The sequence below is a fragment of the Micromesistius poutassou genome (genome assembly GCF_964030765.1).
Source record: "Micromesistius poutassou genome assembly, chromosome: 5".
Classification (NCBI taxonomy): Eukaryota; Metazoa; Chordata; class Actinopteri; order Gadiformes; family Gadidae; genus Micromesistius; species Micromesistius poutassou.
Genome location: NC_140275.1, coordinates 10,610,509 through 10,623,341, shown reverse-complemented (window position 1 = coordinate 10,623,341; position 12,833 = coordinate 10,610,509). Strand labels below are relative to the sequence as shown.

Here is a 12,833-nt window from a genome sequence, read left to right as displayed (position 1 = left end):
ATCTCCTGGGACAAGCAGCTGGGGCACAGGACAAAGGGAAGTACAGTTCCCCACTGGTATGTTGGTCCCACATCCCGCACTTCCAGCATCACGTTCACGGGTGGCTGCAATGTCGCACACACCCACCGCTCCTCGGAGACACGGCCTCACTGACAGGCTCCTCTGGAGGGAGTGTGAGTTACACTTCGGTGCTTTTTTAATTACTGTAGTCAATTGTGTTTATTGTTCCCTACAGATGGTTCCACAAAGTCAATTGTCTGTTTTGCTGTGTCGAGTCTTTTTGATTTCACTGGGGGTTCAACGGGTCAACAGCAAGAGTGTCGTCGTGATATGCAATCAAGTTGAATGATTTGACAAACCGCAAAATGTTTGTCTCCTCCAACCAACAATACTTGTGTTATCCTCTTATCTCTAATTTGATCATGCCTTGGTTTTATTTTAGTGAATCATAAAATAAGGAAGCAGCAGGTCTAGAAAGGAAATATTTTTACAGCAATTAGCCAGCAATGAATGATACGTTCTTGTCACAGCGTGGCAGTATATAAGGAGAGGGGCCATTCAGATTGTTAGTGCAAGACTGTTGGTGCAAAGCAAACTGGGGAAGCTAAGCTTAAATCTTTTTTGGCTATTAGAGGGGCTTTATGCCAGCAGGATAAGACGATAAAAGCAATAAAGGTAAGTTCAATGCTCGTTATCAAGTCATGAAAAAAAACGTATTTAGCTTTTGTGAGTAGGCTACATGGGACAACACAGATCAATACTTCCATTGTGTTTTACTTGGTGCTGAAAATGGTTGATTTATAAATACATATATATTTACTTACAGGGTATCTTTTTAATTTATGAATTGCTCATTCAACTTTTGATGCATTTCGATTTAGAAGTGCTTAAATTTGGTTAATGTCCCTTCACTTTATGATAAATGACATCACTCTTGGCTCTGGTAGCATGTTAAGGGTAATTGGCATCATTTACTGATAAACTGATTATCAGCAATGTTATATGCAATTAATTGGATCACTAGTTGTATTCCCCATACCCTTTGTTTGATTTATATTATGCAGGTAATAATTCATTAATACAGTTAACTAAAGGACACGTGTCTGATGGTTTCTGAAGGTAACATGAAACCTATAGTGATACTAGCAGTAGAAGAACAGCACTTTGGGAACCAGACCAGACCAGCAAGTTGAATAGAGAATATTTTCAAGCAGGATGGTTCATCTGGCTTTGTAACATATGTACTCTTTAATTCTTTCAGCCAACACCAAAGAGACTACCATGTTGTCGTTTCAAAGGACCTTGTTTTGTGTTTTCTTCATCATTGGTGTAGCGGTCTCCAAGCCTGTAAGTATGGATTTCATGTGATATGTTTCTCAATTGTATGAAGCAGTCAAAGCTATGTCTTGTGTACATTATTGTAAACCATTGTTTTCACTACAAACCTAGGTGAAAGGAGGGTCTGATGAGTCCAGTGATTCCATCTCCGAGGAGGAGGCAGAGAGCTCTGTGGAGCAGACCGAGCAAGAGCAGCCCCAGCTTGAGTTGCCCCAGCCAGAGCCGGTAGGGCCAGAGCAGCCTCTGCCAGAGCCTGTAGGGCCAGAGCAGCCTCCGCCAGAGCCTGTAGGGCCAGAGCAGCCTCCGCCACAGCCTGAAGGGCCAGAGCTGCCCCAGCCAGAGCCGGCAGTGCTAGAGCTGCCCCAGCCAGAGCCAGCAGTGCTAGAGCTGCCAGAGCCGGCAGTGCTAGAGCTGCCCCAGCCAGAGCCGGTAGTGCTAGAGCTGCCCCAGCCAGAGCCAGTAGTGCTAGAGCTGCCCCAGCCAGAGCCGGTAGTGCTAGAGCTGCCCCAGCCAGAGCTGGCAGAGCCAGAGCTGCTCCAGCCAGAGCTGCCCCAGCCAGAACAGCCCCAGCTGGAGCAGCGCCAGCCAGAGCAGGCAAAGCTAGAGCAGCCCCAGCCGGGGCAGTGCCATGCGGAACAGGCAGAGCCAGAGCTGCCCCGGCCAGAGCCGCACATGCCGGAGGAGCCCCAGGCAGAACAGCCCCAGGCGGATCAGCCCCAGCCAGGGATGGAAGCGCCAACGACCCCCAACGCCCAGGAAAATATTGACCCCCTCTACAGCGAATCCCCGCTGCCCGACTTAGCGACTGGCCCTACTCTCACCTCACACCTGCCAGCCACTCCCTCGGCTCTGCCTGACATCGCAAACCTTCCGACCTCTACCGGGATCCCCGACCCGGTGAGCCCACCTACCCCTACCCCTCTCGGGGAAGCTGTCACGCCGAGCATGCCAAATACAGATCCCATCAATGCGGACATTGCATATGCAGTGCCCGAAGTCGCAGCCTCAAATAGACACGCCTGTACAGAGACAGGGTCCGTCACTGGAGACGTTGGCGCCGGAGCAGATCCGCTACATGTTACCATGTTCCCCACGGACACTGCTACACCCTTCCCAGACATTACCATGTCAACATCTTCGCCACACATCCACATCTCCCCCCAGCATATGCCAGACTTATGTGCCATGGCAGCCGCAGGCATTCCCATCTGTTTCACTATCCACTCTCCAGCATGCAAAACAGAAGTAGCAGAAGCAGGGCCACTTAGAGGTGATGTCTAACGTATAGTGGGAAACAGATCAAAATCATATGTTTACTATTGGCTTCTCCCGTTCACTTTGTATCGTCCGCTGCTTTGAGTTTTATATTGAAATTAGGAAGGTAAATTTAGCTAGTGTACACATATTATTGGATGAAACTTGTTTTAGATTTCCTGTTATGAAACTGAAGCCTTTTGAGAAGAAACACTGATTCTATTCACCAGTTTACCTTTTACAAAAAATAATCAAAACTGACTTGAATAATGATACAGGAAGTTTGATCCTATGGTTTTTGGTGCTATTGCTTCCTGTTTTTTTAATTTTAATTGTATATGTGATTGCATGTTTACGAGCAATACAAAAAATATATTGTAGTTCAATTAGAATGTGCTTAAATATTAAACAAATCATAGTAAACACTGCCTGGATTTTCTTATTAATCACATGAGTTTATTTTTTCCATATTAAACCATAAATCCTCTGAAAGAAATGACAAACAATTAAAAAAGAAAAAATCAAGGTCTGGTCGTTAAAGCATAGAAGTCGATAAGACACTTCCACTGCAGCGGCACTGACCGTGTACAATGGCAAAACAACATGTCAACTAAGTAAACTGAATTTTACTTAGTGTAACGTCTCCATGCTTAAAGTGTAAGAAACATAAATAAATAGTTAAGCCTTCAGCACAACACAAGTGCAAACCGATTAAGGCGATCAAAGATTTCACCATTTGAAAGGACACTGCAACTGCAAGTGTGTGTTATTCAGCCATGACTTCTCAGATCGTTGCTCATAATGGTCAGAAACTTTCAATTTACAGCCAGAGAAATCCCCCATTGAACACTTGATCATGCGGAAAACAAAGTGCAACAGTACCAGGTTGTTGTTTTTTTTTAATGTAGAAAATGAAAAAGTGTTATTTTAAGACGTAGCATAAAAGCGCAACACTGAGGGAGAGGGGGATACATAATAGGGGAGAAGTTATATCTGGAAGAGTTGAAGTTGATTTGAGTTTTGTGTATTTGGGAGGAGTTCATGTGTCTGAGGAGGGGGGGGGGGAGAGGGGTTTAATGGTGTTGGGGGTGCAGGTTACTGGGCTTGGGCTTCCTCTTCGGCTTCCTCTTCGGCTTCCTCTTCGGCCTCGGCGTCCATCCACTCATCGCTGTCACTGTCCGGTTCAAACTCAAGGGGTTCACCTCCTTCTACCTCCTCCTCCTCCTGCTGCTGCTCCCCCCCCTCCGCCGCCGCCTCATCGGGACCTGCCTCCTCCGCCCCCTCCTCCTCCTGCTGTTGGTCTTGAGGCGGTGCTGGCGGCTGTGGAGGCTGGATGAGGCCGCCGTCCTGGGCTGTGTTGTAGGAGCCACAGCCAGTGCACTTCATCCCCAGCACGTGAAAGGCCACCGTGCAGTGGGCCTGGCAGTCGTTGCAGATGATCTGCAAGCATACGGGCGGACGTGACGTCAACGGGAGGTCCAGTCTCAGGGGAGCTCATGTACCAGGAGGACATGGCATGATAACATGAGAGCCGAATACACCTTGGGGGTTTCAATGAGAGCAATCTCAAGCTGAAACGGTATGCTTTACCATCACATCACATCGTTTATTTGTTTGCTGCTTAAGTGTGCATACGAATGAATGTCAAATAGTTCACTTGTATTGTCCCTTTTCCCAAGGCCGTCAAGTTAAATGCATCCCAGTACTTTTTTTTAAACCATGTCGAGCCTTCGTCGACTGCATAACAGCCACTTCTAGCCAAGTCTCAGCGGACACGTTAAGATGTGAACTGACCTTGACGGTGGCGTCCTGGTACTCTGTGGGCATGGGGGACAGGGCGATCTCTTTGTCGATGTGCTCCCAGTGGGTGTCCATGTCCCAGGCAGAGTGCATGCACAGAGGACAGCGGTACGCACTGGCCAAAAATATGACAGCTTTTATTAGATCATTATTATCCCAGTGGTTCACACTGACATGAAATACCCATTTCTGCCATTTTTTGATTTAGTCATATTGATCAATTCACTAATACTAATAATAATGCATATTATTTCTAGTTAAATATGGATCCTTCAAAAGACTTACCCAGTCCTGATCATGTCATCGAAGCATGTCCTAAAAAGAATATAACGTAAACACATTTAATAAGAGTTGATCTGAAAATAATCCTTAATAACCAACTGTTATTACACTAAATGCATGTATGCCATACAAGAAATACATATGGGAAGGAAAGTCGTACATATACCGCATTAAAAGGATTTCTTTCCCATTTCTATCATGTTTAAATTGTTTACATTTCTTTTATATATCTCATTAAATTAAGTTGAACAACACGTTATAATCACAATGAAATATTGACAACCAAACAGCGTGTACTTGTGTAGAAGGTGACCACATGGAAGAACTTGAGCTCCGATTCTCGAAGTGTGGATATCCTTAGAAATTAAATACAAAAATATATAATTATAAAACAAATCTAAATAATCACATTAACAATACCAAACATAGGGATTCATTCAAACCAAATCCCCTCTTTGAGATGTGAATATAAATATCCTACCTCCATGCACACTGGGCAGTTCTGCCGAGAAACATTTTCAACACACTAAAATAAACAATAAAAGAACAGTAAGAGTTAATGAAACAAAATAATTAAGGATAACTGACGATTATTCTTGGCATTATAAAGATGAAGACTGAAACTGACCTTGTGGTTTCCTCTCATGCTACTGACGAGACAGAGGTTACACTTGTCACAATGGAAATATTTCTCTCTGGGTCCTATCCTGCAGGGTTCAAAACAAGACATGGATGAGGCAGCTCCATGTCTTGTTTTTATAAGTTTTTATAAGGCGCTCATTTAGGCCCTTATAGCGGGGGTCTATTCTGACCACCTGGTCATATGCTACATGTCATTTCATTCAATTCATTTTAAATTTCTACATGTAATGTCTTTCAACCCACTTTCCCTCATCTTAATTGACCTTCCCCTGAATTCATATGAGTGCCTTGATTTGGCAAGGTGACCTATTTCCTGGTATAACAATAAAATATATTTTGTCTCAATAGGAAAATGCTAAAAACATGACTGCATTACATTTACTTCTTTCAGATAAGTATTAATACTGCTGCTTACCGGCATATGCCGCATGGCTGACAGTGATACTGTTTTTTATCTTTGTCAAACAGATGGCATATATCACAGTAATACTCCCCAAACTCAGCCTTACACTGTTGGCAGGTCTGTTGGGCCTAGAAAGAGATGTACACACGGTCAACCATTGGTCTGCACATTTGGTTTACATGAAGGTTGAGAATTTCAGCAATGACAGGCAGCTAAGAATTGGTATTGTTAAACATAACATGAATCCCGAGGTGGTCACTAGCCCTACCTGTTGCACTGTCAGGCAGTCGGAGCATTGCACCTCTGTGACTTTAAAGCGATCCATCTGGTGGTTCTCCTCTGCATCGTGGCACAGTCTGCAGACATACAGTTTGCCACAGCATGGCGCCTAGGAGAAGACATGAAAGAAAAGCAAAGGACCACCAACATCACATACACATTGCCGGAGGGAGCATAGAGACCTCAATTCATTTAAGTGTGGGAAAATAAGGAGGAATTCAACGTGCAAACAATCTTCATGATGTGCGGCTTAGAATTACAGCTAGACCAATAATACTAAGTAACGTGAACAAATACAATTTCACACATATGCATCACTAGGGGAATAACCCACGTGACATGCCAGAGTTGCTGGAAGCATGCTGATTGACAGCTTTGTGCAGAATGAAACCTTGACAGCTGATTGACAACCCCGAGCTGCTTTGTGTAAAGGTGACGACGTCGGTGTTATCCCTTATAATATTATGGCTCAATACAGCCCATATAACTACAGTAGTATGCTTCTTATTTAAAAGTAATAATAAAAAATCCTTGATATCTTCGGTGGAAAGAGCAACTAACCCGCCGTTGCTCTTTAATTCGTGTCAATGGATAGATGTCCTTTTAAGTCCCCACACCTGCGGGGTGGCGGTCTAATCCGAGGTGATATAAGGTTAAACTTTCAAATCCACGAAATGTCAATGTTTTGGTAAAAGCCTCTGTACAAACATGGTCATCTAGTCAGTTGTTTCGTGGTATCACCTCCTGCAGACGCCCCACCTGTACGCATCACTAAAGCGAGCGACCACACAGCCATGGTTCAAGTCAAGTTACCAAAACATTGACGGTCTCGGGGACATTTGATGAATTTAATCATTTGTTTCGCCTCGAAACAACCAGCTTCCACCACGGGCAACGAAAGGACATACATGCGGACCCGTAGCATATGTTAAAATCCCACTGATAGACAGGGAAGTGGGTAGAAACACGTTTCAGACACAAGTCACTTATAAAGTTTATAAGATTTTCAATGGAAACACCTTGCGACCCAAACGACTGCGTATGATTATGATTATACGCCGATGTTTTGGGTCACACATGGGGTTAAATGTAGCCATGCACTAAGCCGTATGATAAGTAGCAAGCTGTTTCACGGAAAATGTTGTACACAATTCTGAAATATTCTCACTTTTAACAAGCAGCTGCGGACGTAATGTTCACATCCAGGAGGGGAAGCCATTCTCCTTCTTCTTCTAGTGTTTTTAGCGGTGAAAACAACATTTCGGTGCCTTACTGCCACCGTCTGGACAGGAGGAAGAATTAGGGATCCTACTTCTTATAAACAACAAACCAAAACAAATAAACAAAACGAACGATATCTTCAATTCCATAGAAGATCAATGTTGTTATTTTTAGAAACTCATGTTGTAAGTTAAAGCACTCATGGTGGTTTAGTAAATATTTTACTACTAATTTGTACTTCACTTCTCAGTTATTTTACTATTGCTCTCTGATCTTTATATTTTTACAATTTAAACAATAAAAGTTCAATTTCTTTCAGCTGGCGATGGTGCACCTCATCCCCTTCGGATGCTTCTTTAAAATAAAAAATGTACTATTTGATATATTAAATTGCTCATCCCTTAACTTTCTCATCCTACTCGCTCTGCCATTTGTTTTTATATTTTCTCTTTATAATACATTTTGTTTCTGCTTAACTGAAGTCTGGTCTACTTTGGTTAAATCTTTTTCCCATTTATCGGCTTTTTACTTTTCCACTAACCAACCACCAACACTGGAACCAATATAATGTTAACTACTATCCCCTTCAGAAAGTACACTCTTCCATACTGCATTAATCTGAACAAATCAAAGTATGAAGTGGTCTAACTTCCTCTACCCACTGTAATGCTAGGCTTATGGCCACCATCTTTATACTGATAAGATTACTGGTGATCTCCTTTTTTCATTTCGAAATAAAATTCTGGTACAACACACCTTTCCACTTTATTCCTCTTTTGACCCCTATGCAAACACATTAAGGGATCCATAGTATCTTGATTTGATATACAAGTCATGGCATTATCTATTTTCCCCTCCATATCTTTAGCGGCATCTAGTAATTCTAGGACTACTCCACACAATGGTAGAGGCCATGGTGGTTAAGCAGGATATACAATGGTTGTGCTATATTAGTCCCTGACACCCCCATTTCAAATGCCTAATTTTCCCACACCCATCCAAAACAATCTGTCATTCGTTTCTCCCAACTTGGCTCCAGGGCTCCTCAATGGACATTATGCACCTCTAAATGAATGAACCAAATGCAAGTTGTTTCCTTGACATTTCTAATGACATTTCCCCTCATCTTTACCCGCATCTTTACCTGTCACTGGGGCTGTTTTATATGCACCACAGATGATCCTTAAGGGCTTCAATGTCATCTCGTTTTTTTAAAGTCTGGTGTTTACTGCTTGTCCATAGGCCACCTACCCAAATTGTCCAGTTTTTATCTCATGAGGCAAATATATATTGCACATCTATCAGCTGCTCAGTCCAAGCCAAACATTGAATTATATTCTAATTATCTGCTGAATATCTAAATCCACCTCTCACCGACCACATTTACTCCAATTATTGCCTCTTGAATGTAGGCAAATCACCGCCTTAATTTTTTTAGTTTAAAAAGCCATTGAAATAAGTTTATGGAAAGTAGACAACTTTGAATTTATAACATCTAAAATGTTACATAAGGTATACAAATTAAATTATTTCTAAAATTCAAAACATCTTGGAAGTGATTTGCTTCAGTATAAATCTGTGTTTGGGTTTTGCCGTTTGTATATAGTATGTATATATGTGCATCAAGAAGGATTATAGCCAGATGTCCTCTATCGCCCACTGTTTCCACATGGTGATTATAACCTACATTCTTGATCTACTAAGCTGCTTTCTGGAGAATTTTCCTGGCAAATCTTGCAAACAATTGTTCCTGACAGAACAGTAGAGTTTGGTGGAAGAGGAGTTTAATCAAGAAATGCCAAGTAGATTGGGAAACATAGAACTTGTAGATAGTACTAGAATATACCGTAACTCAGTAATATGATTTTGGAGGAATGGCATTATCACTGTCATGAATAGCGGGTAAATTCGCACTGGGGCCACCTATGCTCAGAGTACCCTCCAAATGCTATATTCTTATTTATAAAATGATTGGGGATAGATTAAACATAATTCGTAATTCCCATTTCCATCATATTTCACTGGATAGACTGCAGCTCTCTTTAAAATAAGGTTATTTTTAATCTGTTGAGTGACGGTGAGTCATAAACAGGTAGGGTTGGCTATGGTCTGTGGGCTGTGTCTGGCACAAGAGAGGGTGAGTGAAGGTTAGTCACACACACACACACTCTGTCCCCGCCCCGATCTGATACTGGATTATCTTTAATCAGCATATCAATAATCTGTCCTATAAGAGGATTCCAGCCTCACGCAACATTATGCAATGCATTAACAAATGTGTGGGTGTGAATATGTTTTAGGTCACATTAATGTCTTCAAGAATCAAGATTGGGACTGTAACTTTACCCCTAAATGTTAGTGCTCTTGACTGCCACCTCCACAATAGGAAACAGGCTTACACATAATGCCTTCATTCTGTTGTATATGGCTACTCATTGCTTTCCCTTCGTGTTGTTCATGTTTGCCAAGCAAAAAAACCATTTTGAAATATGATGTAAAATGTCCATATGCGGGATGTCCAATAATGTTGTGTTTCTACTTAAATTAAAAAGCCATGGCATTATAAGATATGCAGTGGTATTTCTCCATAATACCACTCCAAGATGACTTCCTTTAAATAATCTACAGGGATTAAAAAATAGATTAATGACTAACAGCACAGTGCCAGAGACACATTAGAGGACCATTGAGAGTTGTCGACTACTGCTCTACTAAAAACTAAATTGAATACTACTACTATTGAATAATCAATTGACGACCCGTTCATATAAAACACAACTTCAAAATGGGACATTATTGAAGTTGTGGTGAAGTATACCTTGAGTTGTGCCACAGGGCAGTGCGTCACATGCTCGAGGGAACCGGGCGGAGGATAATGGTACTTAGACATCCTGTAAGCAGGTCGATCCTCCCAGTCAGCAACATAGGGCCGTGATGCATCCAGTGTCTGCCCTCCATCCACGCATAAGGGAGGGAAGGTATTAGCCAATGGTAATGCCGATGGGGTTCCGTGCTGCACTGTCTGCTATGTAACCCTGGAAAGGGGGAGGACAGCGGGCGGGCTTCAGACATGGGTAGCGCGGCCAAGATGGCCAACCTTTGGAACAGGAGACAGAGCCTTTTCCCCAACTACAAAGTCTCAGGGGATTACGACTCTCGCCGGGCCTCGCAGGACAGCGTTGTGCCGTTGGTCAAGGAGAGCTGTCAGAAGTCATGGAGGTCCATGCAGGACCTGAGCCGGGACATCTACGACATCTACGCAGAGTACGCAGACTACGAGGAGGACGAGGTGACCGGGGACGAGAACATGTTTTTCAGCTCCTCGAGACATGCGCCAAAGAAAAACTACATGATTAACATCAATGTGGGCGGCAAGCCGTACCAGATAGCCTACAGGATGGCCGCCAAGTATCCCAAGACCCGGATAGGAAGACTGGCCACCTACACGGACCACAACATGAAGTTGGACCTGTGCGACGACTACACCGTCACCAACGACGAGTACTTCTTTGACCGGGACCCGGACGTGTTCTTCACCATCTTCAACTTTTACCGGACGGGCGTGCTGTGGATCAAGGATGAGCTGTGCCCCCGCAACTTCCTAGAGGAGATCAACTACTGGGGGGTGCGGATCAAGAACACCCACCGCTGCTGCCGCATATCCTTCGAGGAGAGGCAGGACGACCTGAACGATCAGCTTAAGATCCAACGGGAGCTGGAGGCCGAGGTGGAGATCGAGGAAAACGAGGAGCTCTTCCAGGACATGTTCCTGGGCCACTTTCGCCGGTCCATCTGGAACCTGATGGAGAAGCCCTTCTCCTCGGTGCTGGCCAAGCTCATGGCCGTGGCCTCCAGCATGTTTGTGCTGATCTCCCTGGTGGCCATGACCCTGAACACCGTGGAGGACATGCAGTACAGGACCTCTACGGGGGCGCTCAGCGGGAGGACGTACCTCGAGCACGTGGAGTCGATGTGCATCGCCTTCTTCACCATGGAGTACCTGCTGCGCCTGGTGTCCACGCCAGACCTGGAGTCCTTCTGCAGGAGCGTGCTCAACACGGTGGACCTGATCGCCATCCTGCCGCAGTACCTGCAGCTGGTGCTGGAGTTCTTCGACAACGACGACAACTACATCAAGCACGAGGCCGACATACAGGCCGTGAAGCAGGTGGGCAAGCTGGGTCAAGTGCTGCGCATCATGAGGCTGATGCGCATCTTCCGCATCCTGAAGTTGGCCCGCCACTCCACGGGGCTGCGGGCGTTCGGCTTCACCCTGCGCCAGTGCTACCAGCAGGTGGGCTGCCTCTTCCTCTTCATCGCCATGGGCATCTTCAGTTTCTCCGCCATGGTTTACACCGTGGAACACGACATGCCCCAGACCAACTTCACCAGCATCCCTGCAGCGTGGTGGTGGGCGGCGGTGAGGACACAGCACAAAGATGCTCTTCATTCATTTCTCTGTGGTCCCCTCAGTGTGAAAGCAATTGACGAGTCGATTTAGATATATTAATTAGATTCATGTCATTGGTGATGATTAACGATGCCCCTGAATCCAACCCCGTTCATCAGCTCACATCACACGACACCTAAAAAAACAAATCGAAGAGAACACAGGGAACACAGGGCACACAGGTGAATTTGTGCAGAATGGGGTAAGCCAGGACTATCCATTAGGTAACGAGAAGAATAGAGAGGAAGGAAGGTGATGTACTGGTTGGTCCTGTTATGGGCAGGATGGTCTGTGGACAATAAGTTGACTCTAGCTGAAGGGTTCTGGGTTCAAAACCCAAGGTCGGCAGTCTACCTAGTCGTCATCCTTCAGCAAGATGCCTCACCCCAAACCTGCTCTTTAATGGCCTGTATCTGAAATAGCTGTAAGTCACTCACTTTGTATGCAAGCATCTTCTAATGGACTTCATAGCAACAAGTGACAAAAACAACATTTAATTACGACACTCTCTCTCTCTCTCTCTCTCTCTCTTCCTCAGGTCAGTATCTCCACGGTGGGCTATGGAGATATCTACCCAGAGACCATCCTGGGGCGTCTCTTTGCGTTTGTCTGCATCTCCTTTGGGATCATCCTCAACGGCCTGCCCATATCTATCCTTTTCAACAAGTTCTCAGACTACTACGCTAAGCTCAAGACCAACGAGTACACAGCCAACATGAAGAACCGAGGAAAGGTTAGGTTCGCCAAAAGGACAGTGAGAAAAGTAAACCTTTGTTGTCAGGGAACAAGCATTTCAGAGGTTGATGCTTGATTTTTGTTGTATAATTTCATATATTTTGTTATGAATTTCACACAATAGGTATATGTTATTTATGTAGCCCAATGTCTTCCTTTACGTTGCTATGTTACGGGCTTGATTTTTCAGCTGAATAAATCTGAACAAAAAACATGTATATTTTTACAAAATATTGTGCTTGCTAGTTTTAATACAAATATCTGCTGCTTTTTAGCTGAAGTAGAGAAACTTTGTATGTGGCCTCTCTTGTATCACATCCATCATTTATATCGGAACATAATATGTGACATGTTTGGGCTTGACCTCATGATGCTATATGTGTATACAATAAATTGTTAATAAAAGTTATACAAGTTATTACGTATTAT

At 44.0% G+C, this 12,833-nt stretch overlaps 3 protein-coding genes across 3 annotated transcripts; 2 read left to right on the top strand and 1 right to left on the bottom strand.

Moving 5' to 3' along the window:
- Positions 1–109: 109 nt before the first annotated feature.
- Positions 110–2,619, top strand: LOC311343268 (uncharacterized protein; the record flags this gene model as incomplete). Its single annotated transcript, XM_084468146.1, has 3 exons — positions 110–173; positions 1,262–1,347; positions 1,450–2,619. 3 exons carry the CDS (start codon positions 110–112, stop codon positions 2,617–2,619), a joined length of 1,320 nt encoding a protein of 439 aa, XP_084324272.1.
- A 426-nt stretch (positions 2,620–3,045) lies between these two features.
- Positions 3,046–7,258, bottom strand: rchy1 (ring finger and CHY zinc finger domain containing 1; the record flags this gene model as incomplete). Its single annotated transcript, XM_084467965.1, is given in 10 exon segments — positions 3,046–4,032; positions 4,387–4,507; positions 4,678–4,707; positions 4,972–5,030; positions 5,156–5,200; positions 5,303–5,381; positions 5,732–5,847; positions 5,988–6,107; positions 7,167–7,234; positions 7,237–7,258. Coding segments are annotated over 10 exon segments (1,005 nt in total). The 3' UTR covers positions 3,046–3,687.
- A 3,031-nt stretch (positions 7,259–10,289) lies between these two features.
- Positions 10,290–12,688, top strand: kcnv2b (potassium channel, subfamily V, member 2b; the record flags this gene model as incomplete). The annotated part of the gene is made up of 3 exons (XM_084468145.1): positions 10,290–11,639; positions 12,208–12,423; positions 12,680–12,688. 3 exons carry the CDS (start codon positions 10,290–10,292, stop codon positions 12,686–12,688), a joined length of 1,575 nt encoding a protein of 524 aa, XP_084324271.1.
- Between the last annotated feature and the right edge of the window lie 145 nt (positions 12,689–12,833).